Source organism: Biomphalaria glabrata, chromosome 7, assembly GCF_947242115.1.
Source record: "Biomphalaria glabrata chromosome 7, xgBioGlab47.1, whole genome shotgun sequence".
Taxonomy (NCBI): Eukaryota; Metazoa; Mollusca; class Gastropoda; family Planorbidae; genus Biomphalaria; species Biomphalaria glabrata.
This window is the reverse complement of record NC_074717.1, coordinates 33,841,990-33,862,867: the sequence shown is the minus strand read 5'-3', so window position 1 is coordinate 33,862,867 and position 20,878 is coordinate 33,841,990. Positions and strand designations below refer to the sequence as shown.

Genomic DNA, 20,878 nt, shown 5'->3' with positions numbered 1-20,878 from the left:
CAAGAGAGTAGCCTTGCTGAACTACAAGAGAGGGCCCACCCCAAGCAACCTACAAGTGCTTAGATCTACACAGAATAATGCTCAAAACGTAGCGAGACAGTGCGCAAACAAATACTGGCAGGAACTTTGACCAAGTATCCAATTTTGTACTGTGGTAATATTAAAGGACTATGCGAGGGCACGAGAAAAGCCTTTGGACCTCACAACAGCAAGTGTGCCTAGTCAAGTCAAAAGATGGCTTAATTATCAGTTATCTTATGCTGCAAATGGAGCGATGGGTAGAGCACTACGCAGAACTTTACCAAATTTGAAAATGCCATCTCGCCAACCGTTTTGTCTAACTTCCCAATTGTATTAGTTTTGAATGACTCAGACGAAACGCCCTTGGTAAAGGAACTGAGCGCAGCCATTGACATACTTGTACACGGGAAAGCACCCGGAGAGGAGGGTATTCCTGCAGAAGCCATTCAGGCAGGAAAGTATGCCGTAATTTAGCCTCACTATTTAATATATAAAGTACAATGGAAGGAGTGTATGCATGTAGCTTAAAGAAATCAAAACCGTATGACCAATTTAGATAAAATTTGGCATGAATCTTCCTTAGATCACGAAAGAGACCGTAGTGTATGTTAAATGGTTCCCCCACAGCAAAAAAGCCCTAGAAATAATAGTACAAATACCTAAATTTATCCCTATTGAAGAACGATTTGTGTTTAACAAATCGGGTAAACCCATTTTCACAGAATTTTATATGAGCTATGAATATGCCGTCTTAAAATTTCTACTTTCGAGGGATAACTAAAAAATTTACATTTAAATACTGCACCAGTGATTGACATACTAGAACTATTACATTAATCAGTTAAAGAATACCAATACTGGTGACTGATAACTCTTAGCCTTGTATTTTCTACATGACTCATTGACTGATTTATGTAAATCTTGTAAGAGAAAACTTGCTTTGGAAAGAATAACAGGAATAATGGCACCAAACGTGATTAAAAGTAACACAACTTTTGTAAATTACCTCTAACTATTGAATTGTGTATGAAGGTGTTACGTGCGCGTCTTAGTGTGAATGTGAAATGGTGCGATTGCGTGTTGAAAGGGAAAGAACCGAAATGGAGGACTATGAACAAGAAAGTGTTTTCAGTGTTAATAAAGATTAAAGTATTTATAAACTGTGATTTGTCGTTTACATGTCTAAAGAGTCTCATCCAATATGAAAACGTAACATGTGGCGCCCAACGCAAAGGTAAAACCTACGTGGTCCTTTATACACAGTTGATCTCCTGTCAACAGACAGTAGAGATATCATATTATATAGGCTAGATCTAGTGACAGGATACTATTCAATTTGATTAATATTAATAGAAAATGGCGGACAAGGCTGAGGTAGCAGCGTTGAAAGAAGAGGGAAGGTTGTTGGAGCTTGAAGGGGCAGAACTAAGAAAGTACGTACAAGAAAGGTTGATGGAGAGGGAGAGATTAGCAATGGAAAGAGAAAAAGAAAAGGAGAGATTAGCGATGGAAAGAGAAAAAGAAAAGGAGAGATTAGCGATGGAAAGAGAAAAAGAAAAGGAGAGATTAGCGATGGAAAGAGAAAAAGAAAAGGAGAGATTAGACATGGAGGACAAAAGAGAAAGAGAAAAAGAAAAGGAAAGATTAGACAAGGAGGACAAAAGAGAAAAGATAGCCATTGAAAAGGAGAAGAAAAACGAATTAGTCGCCATTGAAAGAGAAAGATTAGCGTTTGAAAAAGAGACAGCAGAGAAAAAGTTAAAAACAGACCAAGGAAAAGAGAATGATAAAAGAAAGAGTGACTCTACAGGGAATAAACTGGCAAAATATAAAGGTTTGATATTCAACGAAGACAAAATGGACATAGACATTTTTTTGAAGAAGTTCGAAATAGAAATGAGAGAATTGGAATACCCTGAAGACAAATGGACATTCTTATTGTCGAGATCATTTACAGCGGAGGTGCCTTCAAAAATATGTATGAACCAGGGTAACTACAGCATTGTGAAAGAACAACTACTTCGAACTTTCGGGAAAACAGAAGCTTTCTATCGCCAACAGTTTGTTAATTGTGAGATAGAACCAGAGGATGACCCGCAGACCTTCTTGGACAAAATGAGCAGCCATTTCGATAACTGGATAGAAACTGCTGAGGTAGAAAAAACCTTTGACAGTCTTAAGACATTTCTCATGCTGGACAAAGTGATGTACGAGTGTCAGGAGGAATTAAAAATATTTCTGTTGGAGAGGAAACCGAAATCCATAGAAGACATAGTAAGACTGATAAGGGCTTATAAAGTGGCTCATCCCGAGAAGAAATTATCTAGAGGCAGTGATATAGAAGAAATAGTTGCCTTTAACAGAACATGTGAGACACAGAATAACTCTCACAGAACAAGGGAGACACAGGATAGACAGTATAGAAGTGGTACATATGAAAGGCAGAATGATAGCCGCAACGGAAGATATCAAGGGAACAGACAGGAAAGAAAGGACTGGGAGAAAGGTAGAATAGAGCAAGGCTTATCATTGTCATCTGATACTGGAACATTGGAGATTTTTCAGACATTCGTAAAATGTTTGTAAAATGTTTTACATGTTTCGGATGTTCCTTCAAAGTTGAAGATAATTACTTCCTAGTCCAAACCTCCCGCAGGACGACGGGGGATGGGAGCGAGCAGGGTTTGAACCCTGGACCATTGATAAATCTGAACGACAGTCCAGCGCACAAACCGCACGACCAGGCAGCCATGCGTAGGGAACAAGGCAGCCAAGACCATCAGGGATACAGGGAGCACTATTATTGGAGTGAATAAGGATTTAGTGGAAGACCATGAATATACAGGCGAATCTAGGAAGTGTGTTATGTTTAATGGGAATATTGTACAATTACCGATTGCTAAAGTTAGTATAGACACACCGTATTTTAAGGGGACAGTGGAAGCTTGTGTTGTAGATCAGGGTGAGATAGATTTAATTATTGGGAATATTCATGGGGTGAAAATATGTTCAGTAAGGGAGATTGAGAATTGGAAGAAATATTATGGGATAAAGTTTACGCGAGGTAGAAATGGGGATGTGGAAGAAGACATAAGATCTCATACATCAGATGACATGGGTAGCAGAGAGCACGAGAAGAAAGAATTAACAGATAAGGTAGAAAGCAATGCAATAGGAATGGGTCCAAATCAAAGTAAAGTAAGGCAATCAGTGGTACAGGGAAAGCGATTTAAACCCACATATAGACGTACAAGTCCATACATCTTATGCTTTAATTGTGGGAGAAGGGGGCATATTAGAAGACAGTGTCAACAGTTAATTAGAATTAAGGAATCAAGGTACAATAGTGGAGAGGCGTATACGAGAAAAGAGAGGGATATTAGCAGCCTAGAAAACAGTACAGCTAGATCATTCGGTAGTAGGATCACAATGGGACATCATTGCAAAGGAGGGAAGCGGAAAGGATGGCATGTCAATAATGTTAGAATTATATAGATATGATTAGAAAAGGTAGGACTGATGGACACTAATTATTGTTCTATTCTACAATGAATAAATATATGTGTAATGAAGTAAATATTGTTGTTACATATACATATAGGTTAAGGATACTACAGTATAGAAGTTTGTAAAGGCTACATAGGAAATGTAAAAGAGTATAAATACTGGAAAGTAGATACGTAGATGTTGCACAATGTATTTAATTAGGTGTGGTTCTGTTGGATTATAATTATTCTATTAAAATTACATTTGTAAGAAAATTATCGAAATGATGTGGTAGAAATACATAAAAAGAAACGTCAAGACTGGAAGTATTATATAGGCCTGAGGATACTAAGACGTAAATAGCATTGGATTAAATCTATGGTAGCCTATGAGGAGTGTTGTTAGTTATAAACTGGGTCATGTTGTTGAGGCTACAATATAGATGGAGCAAGATAGACCTTGTTTGTTAACTATGTGATTGCGACTGGAATGATGGTGTTTGTACAGGCATAAAATTATGAGTGGGGAGTTGTATTAATAGAAATATGATTACTTAAAGATATATGTTAACAGAAGTGGTTTCAATTGCTCATAATAACAGTATTATTGTGATGAATATAATTGTTATTCCATGTTGGAATTGTATTGGTATTAACATGACATTGTGTTTGAGTTTGTTTAGTTATTACATTATGGTTTTATATGTTACCGATTTTTTTTTAACTTGGAATAGTCTGATAATATATTCAGTGATTTGTATTTTGGACGTTCGATGTACATCGAACTTGTTAAACAGGGGGGGTGTTACGTGCGCATCTTAGTGTGAATGTGAAATGGTGCGATTGCGTGTTGAAAGGGAAAGAACCGAAATGGAGGACTATGAACAAGAAAGTGTTTTCAGTGTTAATAAAGATTAAAGTATTTATAAACTGTGATTTGTCATTTACATGTCTAAAGAGTCTCATCCAATATGAAAACGTAACAGAAGGAAATATTAATAAAAAAGTTACTGTCCCTTAACTATTTAAATCCTGTGAGGAGTAATAGCCCCTTTGAAAAGGAATCAGCATCAGAATGCTAATATATTAGAAATCAGGTTTTAAATAACGATGTGTTTATTATTGTACTTTGTGATCCTAATTCGTTACCTTACAAATATATTCAACCAACGGTCTGAGGCAAGGGGTAGCCATGAATAAGCACTTTGTCTAAAATAGGTGAAGCATTAAACGTAGAGCGTACAAAGCGTAATTTGTCTAAGCGCAAAGCCATAAAATAAAAGGTTACCTTCATGAGATAACTGGCAAAAGTGGGAACTCTTCAGTTTTTAAAGTTAGATGTTGGAAAGGAATTTCCGAAAAAACCAACAGAATGCTCTGTAATACCTGTCATGATTTGTCATGTACCTCCAGAAACTTCTTTTTTTAAACGTTGAATTTTTTAAAACCTTATTGGAGTTTTGATGCAACGATTAATTACAGTAATTTGTTTACGTTTTGATCTTTGATATTGGTTTTACATTCTAAAGCAGGAAAATACAGTAGGGGAGAAAAAGAAGAAAAAGCGATGTGGCGAAATGTAATAGAAACTAAAAAGAAACGTAAGGAGATTCAAAGATGGGAAGAGATGTTTTCTAATGCATGTAAATAAACTCAATAAACAATGCCAAGCACGCTAAACTAAAGGGTAACTAACAACTAACTACTAAAATGACTTTTCACCAAGCGATTTAGCATTCAGCCACCGCGCCTAAGCTGCAAGTCTAAGAGTTAAGAAATTAAATTCTGCAGAATTAAAAAGGGCACAAGAGTGTTTTTTTTTTTCACACATAGTTTCTCAATACTTAGAAATTGTGTACACCGGATACACCAAAGACTCCATTTATGAAAATCTTGTCAAACTGGAATTTCTCGCTGATATAATAAGGTCATTTGATGACGTTTGGACATTGATCTTGAGATCTTCTAACAAGCCAACGGCTCACAACGTTGCACGCTATATTCTCCTATAAGTTTTAATGCAAATACTCTACTTTTCTTTCATCAGGGCCCCCTCTCAACGTGAAGAAAAAGGCGGCCAAGCGTACTGGCGTAAATTTTTTTTATAACTTTTATTGGTGTCAGCTAAATAAGAACATCAAAATGTTGGTAACATCTGAATTAGAACATCACCATGTTTGCAACAGCTGAATTAAACATCAACATGTTGGCTATTCCCGGACGGCAAAATTAATATTGAAATCTGTCATGGAAAACGCAGAAAAAACAACAACTGACATTTACAAATTGAACGTGTTGCCTGGGTTACTATTTCGCATTTTTATTCCAGTCATAGTATTATTGTCGCAGTGATGTAAACAAATTCCTCCCTGTTTACTGTAATCAGGATGAGTTAAATTTTTCGTTTTGTTGTATTAAATCAGACCAAATTCATTAAAAAAGCTATTTAACTAATAAACTAATATCTTTAAATTATATATTTAACTTAATTCAGCATTTTTTCTACTAATTAATTCAAATTAACAATTCTTAGCTTAGGACTATTTTGTCTCACTAATCCTTATAATTTATTAGATCTAGATCTAGTCTATATTTATTATTATATCCTTAGATTTTAGATTTAGTCTGTCTAGTGTTAGACTTAGACTTTAATTAAGGCTTTAGATCTACTAATCATCTACTAATACTACTAATAATAACTAATAGTAATATTCTATGTAGTTAGTTATACACGTAAATATATTGATCTAGAATTAGATCTAGAATCTAGATCTAGTCTAGGTCCACATTTTGAATTTAATAAACCATTTGATTTGATTTAATTGTCATTGTAAACTAGCTTTCACTTTAGATTTAGACTTAACTTAGGCATTGTAAACCTTAAACTAGATTTAGACTAGACTCCTTTAAAAACTAAAATCAAGAACAGTCATCATGAAATTGCTCTGGCTATTTATCCTAATAATCACCAAATGCACACTAGCTGAACACAGAACTAGATCTACCTTTGTCAACACTAAACTTAAAAAGGAAACAACAGTCATAATCAATCATCACACTTTAGAACAATGCAACTTCAAAAATAACCTAACATACACATCTATAACATTAAAGAAGATTACCCATCACAAATGGAAGTTCTCAATCAGACACAGCAGAAATAAATACCTATCACTGTTAATATTAATGGCAGGAGATGTAGAGTCAAATCCAGGGCCTAGATCTAAAGATAGATGCAACATCTGCAAAAAAAATATGCACCCTGAAACAGAAAGCCATTCAATGTGACACCTGCGATGAATGGTACCATGCATCATGTCTCCATATGAATACACCTGTGTATTATGCCTTAGGCAACAAAGACGCATCATGGCACTGTGTACCGTGTGGGTTACCTCAGTTTACATCAGGACTGTTTGATTCCTTTGATGCGGACACTTCTAACCCATACAACATCCTAAACACCATCCCGAACCAAACTCACCAACCACTAGCCAGATCCACTCCTGTTAAACCTAAATCTACTAAAATTAATACAACAGCCTCACTAAACAAACCTTCTAAAGAAGTAATACCAAAATACCTTAAAACCTTAGTTATAAATTTTCAAAGCATTAGGAACAAAACAGCAGACTTAGAAATTTTATTAGAATGTGAGAAACCAGACATAATTGCAGGAACAGAAACTTGGCTGCATCCTGAAATTTATAATGCAGAAATTTTCAATAGTAATTATGAAATTTTTAGAAAAGATAGGGCTGATAATCATGGAGGAGTTCTTTTAGCAATAAAAAACACTCTTATAGCAGAAGAAATTACCTTACCTAACTCAAAAAATGTAGAATCAACATTTTGTAAAATTAATACCACCTCAACATCCCTAATAATAGGCAGCATTTACAGACCACCAAATTCTAGTTTAGAATACATGCAGGAACTATGTAATCAGATTACTACACTTAAAGAGACAAATAAAAATGCAGTTTTTTGGATTATGGGTGATTTCAACCTACCTGATATAAATTGGAAAACACTAACCATAGATAAACACCAAAACCTTAAGGACATAAATGAGCTTTTCATAGAAACTTTACACAACCTAAGTTTAGATCAAATCATTAAAAAGCCAACTAGATTAAACAACACATTAGATCTCTTCTTAACCAACAGACCTGGATTAGTAGTTGATTATGAAATTATCCCTGGTCTATCAGACCATGAGATTATAAAAATACACAGTCAGATAAAAGCAGTAGCCAATACAAAACCCAAAAGAAAAATCTTACTCTGGAATAAATGTAACCTAACACAACTACACCAAGCTGCACTAAACTTTCAACAAACATTCTTATTAGAAAAAGACATTAACCAACCAGTCGATGACCTCTGGAATTTCATTAAAAACCATCTTAAAAGCATAATAGAAAATCATATACCAACTAAATACACATCAAACAAAATAAATAAATGCTGGTTTAATAATAGACTAAAGAAGCTTTGTAAACAGAAGGAAAACCTCTATAGAAAATTTAAAGAAACTAATGCAGAAAGAGTTTACAAAAAGTATATATAAATTAAACACTTAACCCAAAAAGTAAGCAGACAGCTGCAGAGTGAATACATAAACAATGTAATATCTAAAGATAACAACAAAAACCTATGGTCATACATTAAGTCTAAGAAAATGGAAACAACAGGCGTAGCGCCATTAAAAGATGAACATAACATAATACATAATGATAATGAAACTAAAGCAAACATTCTAAACAAATACTTTGCATCAGCATTCTCAGCCCCAGGAGACAAAGACATATTACTGAATTTGAACCAAGTAGACAACATAGAAGACATAGTAGTACAAGAAAATGGAATTCAAAAACTATTAGCCAACACCAAACCAAATAAAGCTTCTGGACCTGATGGTATTCCAGCTAGATTACTCAAAGAACTAAGTAATGAGCTAGCCCCAGTGTTCAAAATACTCTTTCAGGCTTCACTTAACCAGGGCAGAGTACCAAAGGACTGGAAAGAAGCTAATGTCACCCCCCTATTTAAAAAAGGAGAAAAATCTGACCCAGGGAACTACAGACCAGTATCACTTACCAGCATCACATGTAAAATCCTAGAACACATAATATGTAGCAACATCATAAACCACTTAGACAAACATAATGTCCTCACACCATACCAACATGGCTTTAGGAAATATAGATCATGTGAAACACAACTAATAGGACTAATTGATGATTTTTCAAAAGGTTTAGATAATAGTGAACAAATAGATGCTATCTTACTAGATTTTTCTAAGGCTTTTGACAAAGTTCACCACCATAGTTTGCTTAAAAAATTAAAATATTTCGGCATTAATGGTCCACTGCATCAGTGGATTAAAGACTTTCTGATAGGGAGAGAACAAACTGTAATAATAAATGGCTCTAAATCAACACCGATAACAGTAAACTCAGGTGTACCTCAAGGTACAGTCTTGGGTCCACTACTATTTTTAATTTACATAAATGATTTACCAAATTGCATTAGTTCAGGAACAAAAGTCAGATTATTTGCAGACGATTGCATAATATATAGAACAATAAAAACAACACAAGACACAGATATTTTACAAAGAGAATTAGATGAATTACAGAAATGGGAATCAAATTGGAGCATGTCTTTCCACCCAGAAAAATGTCAGTTGTTAAGAGTAACAAAAAAACTAAAACAAATTAATTCCACTTATCTTATTCATGGCAAACCAGTATCACAGACTAAAAACGCAAAATACCTAGGTGTTATAATAAATGAAAAACTATCATGGAATCCACATATTGATGAAACTACAAAAAAATCAAACAAAGCATTAGGATTTATTAAAAGAAATTTCTATAAATCAAATAAGAACATAAAACTAAAATGTTACTTAACCTTGGTTCGGCCAATAATAGAATATGCATCTTCCGTTTGGGACCCCTCAACTCAAGAAAACATTAAGAAACTGGAACAGACACAAAATAGAGCAGTGAGATTCATAACAAACGAATATTCACATTTGACTAGAGTAACACCTTTAGTAAAATCACTAAATTTAGAAAGCCTTCAGGACAGAAGGCTCAAAAGTAAAGTAGCAATCATACATAAAACACTGAACCATAATCTTCAAATACAAAAACAAAATTTAATAAAATACTCTGAAAGACACAAAGATAAAGGCACATTCCTCGTCCCATATGCTAGGACAAATTTGTACAAATACTCCTTCTTCCCTAGTGCTATTAGAGCATGGAATGGGTTGCCTGAGCTAGCCAGGAAAACCAGTGACTTGGCAGAATTTAAGTCATTGGTTAATATGCATGACTAAATGCATGACGCGTAGGACGTAATCATCTTCTTTTTTGAAGTAACGTCTGTATTATATAAGATAAGATAAGATAATTCTTCTAGTCGTGAATCCTTTGTTCAGGGTGCGTACATTTTTTTTTCGCTTAAATACTTCTTAATTTTGTCGCCGCTACAGAAAAGTTTCGATGTTTTGGTAACTATACTGAGATAGCGCTAAATAATGTTTCGAAGATTGCCAAAAAGAAACTGAGGCAATATTGTTTACTTTTGAAAACAAATCTTGTATTATATTTACCTCGTACATCCTACTATGTTTGAGGACAACGATTTTAAGATGTTCTTGACTATAATTTATCCCATTGATTAGTCTACTTCGCTGTTTCGTCCTTGATGCCAACCAATGGTCCGCGAATGTTAAGAAACTGTCTGATTAGTATCACCTGAAAAATTTAATTTGTCATTGATAGATTGGTGATCGAATTGGAAGGGAAGGGGGAGAAGAAATGTTTTTAGAGGTCTAAAGCTCAAAAGGGCCAATGAGCCGTTCAACAGTTTTTTTGGAATAGAATGCTCGATGAGAAGTGCGCATGTCTGCCAAACATGGTCCCAAGAAATGATCAACTGGTCACTTTGTAAGCATGCCATCCGATGAACTAGTCCTGGGACATGCATACTAAATATAAACATATACAAGGGAATCCAAGAGAGTGCAATGCTTTGATGAGAAATAGTATCGTGCCAAGAATTTCTAACTTCACCAGGTTACACTGTTACATTTCCCGTCAAACGAAGTTATATTATTAACTAAAAGTTTGTCCCTAAATAAATCAAGAATAAGTCAAGAAAGCTATCACATACAGAGACACTTAAGTATAAAACGGCATAGAAATAAATGGCACTCATTTAGTTTCCGGAATGTCGATAATAAACTTTAACTTGTTGGTTTTCTGATAATTATCAGCTCAACCTGAACAGCTTAACACTTTGACCATTGGTTGGAGCAGGTTGGAAAGAAATGCGTTAAACAAGCATCAAAGGGACATTATCATCAAATAAAGCACGAGCGAAAAGTATATCCCACAGTTTATGCCCCCTGACTTATAAATTAAAATAAAAAAGATAATATGCCTGTATTAATAAATGAAACAGTAAAAGTAGAAAATGATCTCGCTTTCACGGCGTTGTGCAAGCCTGTGAAGTGCTATAGACTGGCAGACACTAGACACTACCATTTATAACAGGATGAAGCGTGCGTGGAGTTTTGGTTCTCCCATCGATAGCCTAACACACATGGCGGATAGTGAAACCAGATATGGTAGGTACCGGGGAAATCAAACATGGGACGAACCAATACCAGCATCATCTTTAAAAATGAATTAGCTGGTGCAGCTCATTAGTCATGTAAGACCCTCCATCGTCAGGTGAAAACCCCAAGGAAGAACTGGTATCGAAAAGGAGATGGATGCCACCATGACCTATTTGAAGTAGATCAATTTCAAATCATCATATCTATGCACCCCCTCAAATATCTAAATAAATAGACAAAGCATTGGTAATGAGATGGTAGGGGTTTGAGTTTATGTTTACTAAGAGTGTGTGATGTTTGAGTTTATGTTTACTAAGAGTGTGTGATGTTTGAGTTTATGTTTACTAAGAGTGTGTGATGTTTGAGTTGATGTTTACTAAGAGTGTGTGATGTTTGAGTTTATATTTACTAAGAGTGTGTGATGTTTGAGTTTATGTTTACTAAGAGTGTGTGATGTTTGAGTTGATGTTTACTAAGAGTGTGTGATGTTTGAGTTTATATTTACTAAGAGTGTGTGATGTTGGAGTTTATGTTTACTAAGAGTGTGTGATGTTTGAGTTCATGTTTACTAAGAGTGTGTGATGTTTGAGTTTATGTTTACTAAGAGTGTGTGATGTTTGAGTTCATGTTTACTAAGAGTGTGTGATGTTTGAGTTTATGTTTACTAAGAGTGTGTGATGTTTGAGTTGATGTTTTCTAAGAGTGTGTGATGTTTGAGTTTATGTTTACTAAGAGTGTGTGATGTTTGAGTTTATGTTTACTAAGAGTGTGTGATGTTTGAGTTGATGTTTACTAAGAGTGTGTGATGTTTGAGTTGATGTTTACTAAGAGTGTGTGATGTTTGAGTTGATGTTTACTAAGAGTGTGTGATGTTTGAGTTGATGTTTACTAAGAGTGTGTGATGTTTGAGTTGATGTTTACTAAGAGTGTGTGATGTTTGAGTTTATGTTTACTAAGAGTGTGTGATGTTTGAGTTGATGTTTACTAAGAGTGTGTGATGTTTGAGTTGATGTTTTCTAAGAGTGTGTGATGTTTGAGTTGATGTTTTCTAAGAGTGTGTGATGTTTGAGTTTATGTTTACTAAGAGTGTGTGATGTTTGAGTTTATGTTTACTAAGAGTGTGTGATGTTTGAGTTTATGTTTTCTAAGAGTGTGTGATGTTTGAGTTTATGTTTACTAAGAGTGTGTGATGTTTGAGTTTATGTTTACTAAGAGTGTGTGATGTTTGAGTTCATGTTTACTAAGAGTGTGTGATGTTTGAGTTGATGTTTTCTAAGAGTGTGTGATGTTTGAGTTGATGTTTACTAAGAGTGTGTGATGTTTGAGTTTATATTTACTAAGAGTGTGTGATGTTTGAGTTTATGTTTACTAAGAGTGTGTGATGTTTGAGTTGATGTTTTCTAAGAGTGTGTGATGTTTGAGTTTATGTTTACTAAGAGTGTGTGATGTTTGAGTTTATGTTTACTAAGAGTGTGTGATGTTTGAGTTGATGTTTACTAAGAGTGTGTGATGTTTGAGTTTATATTTACTAAGAGTGTGTGATGTTGGAGTTTATGTTTACTAAGAGTGTGTGATGTTTGAGTTCATGTTTACTAAGAGTGTGTGATGTTTGAGTTTATGTTTACTAAGAGTGTGTGATGTTTGAGTTCATGTTTACTAAGAGTGTGTGATGTTTGAGTTTATGTTTACTAAGAGTGTGTGATGTTTGAGTTGATGTTTTCTAAGAGTGTGTGATGTTTGAGTTGATGTTTACTAAGAGTGTGTGATGTTTGAGTTTATGTTTACTAAGAGTGTGTGATGTTTGAGTTGATGTTTACTAAGAGTGTGTGATGTTTGAGTTGATGTTTACTAAGAGTGTGTGATGTTTGAGTTGATGTTTACTAAGAGTGTGTGATGTTTGAGTTGATGTTTACTAAGAGTGTGTGATGTTTGAGTTGATGTTTACTAAGAGTGTGTGATGTTTGAGTTTATGTTTACTAAGAGTGTGTGATGTTTGAGTTGATGTTTACTAAGAGTGTGTGATGTTTGAGTTGATGTTTTCTAAGAGTGTGTGATGTTTGAGTTGATGTTTTCTAAGAGTGTGTGATGTTTGAGTTTATGTTTACTAAGAGTGTGTGATGTTTGAGTTTATGTTTACTAAGAGTGTGTGATGTTTGAGTTGATGTTTTCTAAGAGTGTGTGATGTTTGAGTTTATGTTTACTAAGAGTGTGTGATGTTTGAGTTTATGTTTACTAAGAGTGTGTGATGTTTGAGTTCATGTTTACTAAGAGTGTGTGATGTTTGAGTTGATGTTTTCTAAGAGTGTGTGATGTTTGAGTTGATGTTTACTAAGAGTGTGTGATGTTTGAGTTTATATTTACTAAGAGTGTGTGATGTTTGAGTTTATGTTTACTAAGAGTGTGTGATGTTTGAGTTGATGTTTTCTAAGAGTGTGTGATGTTTGAGTTTATGTTTACTAAGAGTGTGTGATGTTTGAGTTTATGTTTACTAAGAGTGTGTGATGTTTGAGTTTATGTTCACTAAGAGTGTGTGATGTTTGAGTTCATGTTTACTAAGAGTGTGTGATGTTTGAGTTTATGTTTACTAAGAGTGTGTGATGTTTGAGTTGATGTTTACTAAGAGTGTGTGATGTTTGAGTTGATGTTTACTAAGAGTGTGTGATGTTTGAGTTGATGTTTACTAAGAGTGTGTGATGTTTGAGTTGATGTTTACTAAGAGTGTGTGATGTTTGAGTTTATGTTTACTAAGAGTGTGTGATGTTTGAGTTTATGTTTACTAAGAGTGTGTGATGTTTGAGTTGATGTTTTCTAAGAGTGTGTGATGTTTGAGTTTATGTTTACTAAGAGTGTGTGATGTTTGAGTTGATGTTTACTAAGAGTGTGTGATGTTTGAGTTCATGTTTACTAAGAGTGTGTGATGTTTGAGTTTATGTTTACTAAGAGTGTGTGATGTTTGAGTTGATGTTTACTAAGAGTGTGTGATGTTTGAGTTGATGTTTACTAAGAGTGTGTGATGTTTGAGTTGATGTTTACTAAGAGTGTGTGATGTTTGAGTTGATGTTTACTAAGAGTGTGTGATGTTTGAGTTGATGTTTACTAAGAGTGTGTGATGTTTGAGTTTATGTTTACTAAGAGTGTGTGATGTTTGAGTTTATGTTTACTAAGAGTGTGTGATGTTTGAGTTGATGTTTTCTAAGAGTGTGTGATGTTTGAGTTTATGTTTACTAAGAGTGTGTGATGTTTGAGTTGATGTTTACTAAGAGTGTGTGATGTTTGAGTTCATGTTTACTAAGAGTGTGTGATGTTTGAGTTTATGTTTACTAAGAGTGTGTGATGTTTGAGTTGATGTTTTCTAAGAGTGTGTGATGTTTGAGTTTATGTTTACTAAGAGTGTGTGATGTTTGAGTTGATGTTTACTAAGAGTGTGTGATGTTTGAGTTTATGTTTACTAAGAGTGTGTGATATTTGAGTTGATGTTTACTAAGAGTGTGTGATGTTTGATGATTCAAGTGGGTATTAAGAGACACTCCGTGTAAGAAGGTGTTGGAGAGAGGGGAGTGTACTCTTCGTGTAAGAGAATCATATCTCACACAGCTACTTCTCTAGCCAGCTCTATTTCCTTTTTTTAATGCACACCTGGGGGATTAAGTCACAGAATTGCCTTGCAGACTTTGTTTTGTGAATAATTGTTTTACTTAATTTATTTTTATTGACCTTAAAATTCAATAGAAAAAAACAATTTCAAAAACGGTTCTGTAAAAATATTGGAACAATAAATATTGTCATGAATAGAGTTTATATAGAAGCATGCATTAACACCAAGAAACTGTAAGAAATAGCGAAGTTTGATATAGCTAGATTTGACAAAGTCTAAAAACAAAGATATTTAAAAACCTTCAAACAAAGGTAGAATTAGTGCTTATATTCTCTTCCTTATTTAGGCTACATTGATAACAACTGTGACATTGATTCTAGGCCATGCATCCATCATTGCAATAAAAAAAAAAGTGATTCCATGCAATAAGAAATAGCTCATAGACATAGAATTTAAGATGGATTCTTGGTGAAATTAATTATAGACGTACTGTAGCAGTGGCAAATAACATGAAATTATCAGTGACGTATTCAGTTATTATAGCAATTATACATCAACATTGAACCATAATCTTCAAATACAAAAACAAAATCTAATAAAATACTCAGAAAGACACAAAGATAAAGGCACATTCCTCGTTCCATATGATAGGACAAATGTGTACAAATGCTCAATCTTCCCTTGTGCTATTAGAGCATGGAAAGAGTTGCATTAATCAGCCAAGGAAACCAATGACTTGGCAGAATTTAAGTCATTAGTTAACATGCATGACTCCGATTAGTTTTCAATCTCTTCATGAGTGGAAGGAAAACTTTGAAAAAGGGAGGGAACCTTGACAGATATTTTAAAAAAAGGCTCCAACGATTTTTCTAGTACCACGATTTGTTTTGGAGAGTATTATCTCCCCAAATTATTAGACAACTGCGAGTTCGGGGGTGTCTTTATGTCTTTATTTAGACTTGCCGAAGAAACTTTCCAGTTCAGTCCAATAGAAAAAGTCATCCAGCGATGAACAAGTTCACATAAATCACTTGTACCAATAGAATATCAACTTGACTGACATAATAATATCTTAGAATAAATAAAGCATAGTGAAGTTACTGACATCTATAAATATCCGTCTTAGAATAATAATACTGCACATCAAATGGAACAGCTAGTTTTGCTTCTCTTATAAAGCACGTACAAAAGCTTTTCTGGATTATTTACATCATTGTTAGTCTTTTTTTAAAGCTTCTTAACTTTTGATTAAATATTCCTTGATTCTTTTTTTTCTACATCAATATCACAACAAGTTCTTCGAGATTTTTCAATTTCACTAACAACAATTTTCTCTTACATATCCACAATGTGACCTAATAACGTGTTCAGCTCTTCTCTCTCGGCTTGCAAACAAAGGCGTGACAAACCCTTTCTCTTTCCGATTGCGCATTAGGTGTGACACCTAGAAATTGGAAAGTTTATGTCTATCTTTGGGGAAAAAATCACTAGATAAACTTTAAACTATATTTCTTTTGAACACGGTTTCAGTGGGAATTCCCGCACTCGACTCGGATGTTCCTTTGTAAAAATGTTTGTAAAATGTTTTACATAATTCGGATGTTCCTTCAGATTTGAAGATAGTTTACTTCCTAGTCCAAACCTCCCGCAGGACGACGGGGGATGGGAGTGGGCAGGGTTTGAACCCTCGACCGTCGATAAATTCAAACGACAGTCCAGCGAGCAAACGCACGACCAGGCAGCCATTAAGTATTAAGTTAAGGATTGAATAAATAATTAGATGTACATCAACATGAACATTTTGCGCACCGTCTTATATAGTAATCATTAGCTGTCTTTTAATAGAAGTTCAGTGGAAAGACTCCTTGCAATAATAAGGCATTACATGATATGCGCTCCATGAGAAATTATAGACCAACATCAGATTTCAATAGGCGGAATAGGTTTTAAAAAAAAAAACAACTTTTTTTATGTTTTACTTTATAGTTATTTTTTTTTAGTAAAATATGGTCGGTGTTTTGTTTATTAAAACTGTATTTCTATAGCAAATGAAAGGTTCAAAATTTTGTTTTTCATTTTAGTAATAGAAAAAAAAAAAGAAAACATATAAATGTAAGTCTATAAATACGTGAAAATTAGTATTTAAAAAAAACGTCCCACTGACCAGATGAATGATTTCTGCTCTCATCAAATTTTATAGCATTTTCAACTAAGCCAACTTTGAGGACTGAGACGGTGCCGGAGACAGAGCCAGTGACGAAAACAAGCGGCGACTTTGAAATGGTGTTGCCTTCACCTAAGATCCTGTTTTTTTTTAAATAAGAACAGTGAGAGGTCAACATGTACAAAGCCAATAGAGCAGAGGTTCTCAACCTGTGGGTCGCGACTTCTTTGGGGGTCGATTGACGATTTTCCCAGGGGTCGCCTAAGACCATCGAAAAAATGAATTGTTTTTGTCCATTCTTCTATTGCTGTGTGTGTATACGGAAAAGGGGGGGGGGGGGTCGCGGCAGAATGGGGGGTTGTAAAAAGGGGTCGCCGAGCCTAAAAGGTTGAGAACCACTGCAATAGAGTATTAATTTAGTTATTTATACATATAATACTAATACTGCTTGTCTTCGAGTATGAAGATTAATGAGGGATGCAGTATTTCCCGTGTCTACGCAGCCCCAGATGTGACCTGCATATTTTGCCACATCCATACATAAAGAGTGTTCAATAAATAAGAAACGCATGAACATTGTTACATTATTCACTGTTATTAAGGAAGTTATTGGTTTGTAGCCACAGATTTCTAGTCCAGCTAACTTAGTTGATACAAAACTCTTGAATAAAGTTTGAAAACTTATCTTTAAAACAATATATGCATGACTTTTTATCAACAAATACATGTCTAATCAGTTTTAAATTTTAATGGTGATATATTTTCAAACACAAAATAAATAATATGAATTAATAATAGAATTCAATTCACTTTAAAAAGTGCAATCAACACATACTACTATCATCTTATCTTATATATTAGCGACGAAGTTTCTTCGAAAAAGGATCTTATTACGTTCAACGCATTTCATGTGTCAATCTAGTCATGCATATTAATCAAAGACTTAAAGTCGTTGGTTGTCCCGGCTGGTTCAGGCAACCCATTCCATTCTCTAATGGCACTAGGGAAGAAGGAGCATTTGTACGAATTTGTTCAAGCGTACTATTTTGAAGATGCCAAATAAGTCATGTGACCTTGATCCCATTCCAACCTCCTTGCTCCTTGAATGTTTAGATGAGCTTGTACCTACAATTACCAACATTGTGAACTCTTCACTGACTTCAGGCATTGTACCACAGCAATTTAAGCATGCACTTGTCAGGCCCTTATTAAAGAAATCCAGTCTTGACCCGGAATGTCTAAAAAACTATCGCCCGGTATCAAATCTTCCCTTCCTGTCAAAGCTTCTGGAGCGCATCGTGTTAGTGCAAATTCTTTCTCATCTTGAACAGTACTGTCTCTTGGAAGAATTTCAATCTGCATATAGGAAGTGCCGTAGCACAGAGACAGCAGTGGTCAGGGTACTAAACGACTTACTTCACAATTCCGACAAAGGCCACATATCAATTCTTTCCATGCTGGACTTGTCCGCAGCCTTTGATACGCTAGACCATGAAATTATGATGGCCAGATTCTCTGCAACTTTTGGTTTAGCAGGAGTCGTCCTAAAGTGGCTTGGATCCTACCTGACGGAACGCACCCAAAGTGTCGTTGTTAGCGGGACGGAATCAACAAGCTTACTTTTGAAGTACGGAGTACCCCAAGGATCAGTTCTAGGCCCAGTACTGTTCACTATGTACACATATCCACTCAGCGGTGTCATACGGCCAACCGGCATCTTATACCATTTCTTTGCCGATGACTCACAGTTATACGATTCATCAGTACCCTCAGAGGTGTCCCATCTGGCAGAGAATATCAGTGGTACCGTTGCAAGGGTGAGCGATTGGATGGTTGAAAATAAACTCAAGATGAACGAAGACAAGACAGAAATAATTAAGATTGGCACTAGGAACAATGTCTCAAAAGTTGAAAGCACAGATTCTCTCTTTATCACGAACTGCCATGTTCCTTTTGTCCATGTAGTGCGGAATCTTGGAGTTTTCTTCGACTCAACACTATCTTTCGACCCACACATAAATCAGCTCTGCAAAGGTCTTTATCTGCAGCTGCGCAGATTAGGCCAGATCCGACCATATTTAACAACGGAGTCAACAAAAACGCTAGCTGTGGCATTCATACTCTCCCGCCTTGACTACTGCAACGCCGTGCTAGCAGGTATACCTGATGACAAAATAGCCAAGCTGCAACGTATACAGAACAACGCCGCTCGAATAGTCCTTAAAAAAACTAGACAAGATTCTGCTACTACGCTCTTGCGCACGCTCCATTGGCTTCCCGTGAAAGCGAGAATCGATTACAAGGTCGCCACACTTTGTCATCAGTGTATATATAACAATGAGATGCCCTTGTACCTTAGCGAACTGATTACTCCATATGTCCCCCAGAGAACCCTGCGCTCAATGGACTCAACGCTTTTAGTAGTGCCACGTTTCTCCCTCAAAAGCTACGGTCTGCGTGCTTTTTCAGTTCACGGACCAAAGGTTTGGAACTCACTCCCCATTGATCTCAGACAGACAACATGCTATACCACTTTTAAGAAGAACATTAAGACCTACTTGTTTAAAACTTTTTTAGATTAACTGTTATTTCAGCAGTTGTGTTTATGTTTGTAATGTTGCTACAGCGCCTTGAGCCTACATTTTGTTTGTTAACAGCGCTTTATAAATAAAATTATTATTATTATTATTATTAAGCGTATACCGTTCTTTCTATTAAGAGCAATAAAAAAAACATATAAAAAATAAACTACTAATCGTATTCATGATAAGTCAGTAACTCGGACTAAAACCTCAAAATGTTTTCTATGTTATAACAAATGTTAATGAAGTTTAAAGCTTTATTAAATGTCGTATGTAATAAATGAAAAGTTATCATGGAAACATCATATTGTGCAAACTACCAAAAAAAAATCTAACATTATTAGGGTTTATATTTACAAATCAAACAAGAACAAAACTAAAATCTCTACTAATCTTTAGTCAGTTTTAGTCAATACAGCAATATGGATTTCTAAAACAACATAGATAATAGTGCTAGAACATTTTTAACCATCTTTTTATTCAGCCTAGCTTATTAAAAATATACATTGCAGTTCCAATGAACATATGTAGATTCATACTTATTTAGGCAAATTATTAAAAAACAGTATCAGCGACTCTGAATTTTATCTTTGCAATGTATTTAATTTTATCGGACATTGTGAATACCTGTTCTCAAAAGGTCAACGGCAGTGACCAGGTGCAACATTTTTAATTCGTGTCCCAAAATTACCTTGTTTACTAACATGAAAATACGTCATTTTCATCTGCCAAGTCCGCAAATTGTAGCGATGGTCAAGGTTAGGGTTAGGGTAGCGATGGTCAAGGCCTCAAGACATCCGGTTTCGTTGGACTCCAGACTCTACGTACCTTATCTTTGTGAAAGTTAGCGCTATCACAAATCTTACAAGCGATTTGTCTAAATCCCCTTTCCTATTAAATGTATGCTGCATATCATAAAGGCTACTGATTTTTTAAAAAGTTGTTTATTAAGTGTATTAAAAGATCCTACCGTTGGGATCACAATGGTGACTGTATGACCATATCACGAGATACTCAGTGCCCATAAAGACCTTTATGTAATGAATAGTGGGCCTACCAGAGAAGAGAATGAGAGACAGAGTAAGCAATAGGGAGACAACATCAAGGAGTGGACAGACAAGTCTGGCAGAGAGACTGTATTCCTGAAAAAAAACAACAGAGGAATCGTCGACACAGGACTGGACTTAGGCCACTGCAACCTATGCGGTCGCTGTGGGGCCCGCACTTTCATAGGCCCCGCGCTAATCCTAGGTGTAAATTATTAATTAAACCATTATAGCATATCTATTAACTGGGTTTCCGCAGCCTCCTGATTTTCCACGGCCTCTTGGATATCTCCTGTAATTCAAAAAAATATATTTTTAAAAAGTCTTGGAAATCTCCTAAAAT

General features: G+C 35.2%; 1 protein-coding gene across 3 annotated transcripts in view; it reads right to left on the bottom strand.

Annotated features, from left to right (window-relative positions):
* The window catches only part of LOC106073819 (mesenchyme-specific cell surface glycoprotein-like), a 43,631-nt gene that overhangs the window by 2,162 nt on the left and 20,591 nt on the right, over window positions 1-20,878 (bottom strand). For 2 of the 3 annotated variants that reach the window (XM_056035614.1, XM_056035615.1), the window contains exon 14: window positions 16,908-17,047. In XM_056035614.1, coding sequence (XP_055891589.1) covers window positions 16,908-17,047 — 140 coding nt within the window. Of the gene's footprint in view, window positions 1-10,137; window positions 10,283-16,907; window positions 17,048-20,878 lie in introns of all 3 variants that reach the window. The other variant, XR_008778916.1, reaches the window with a different exon arrangement.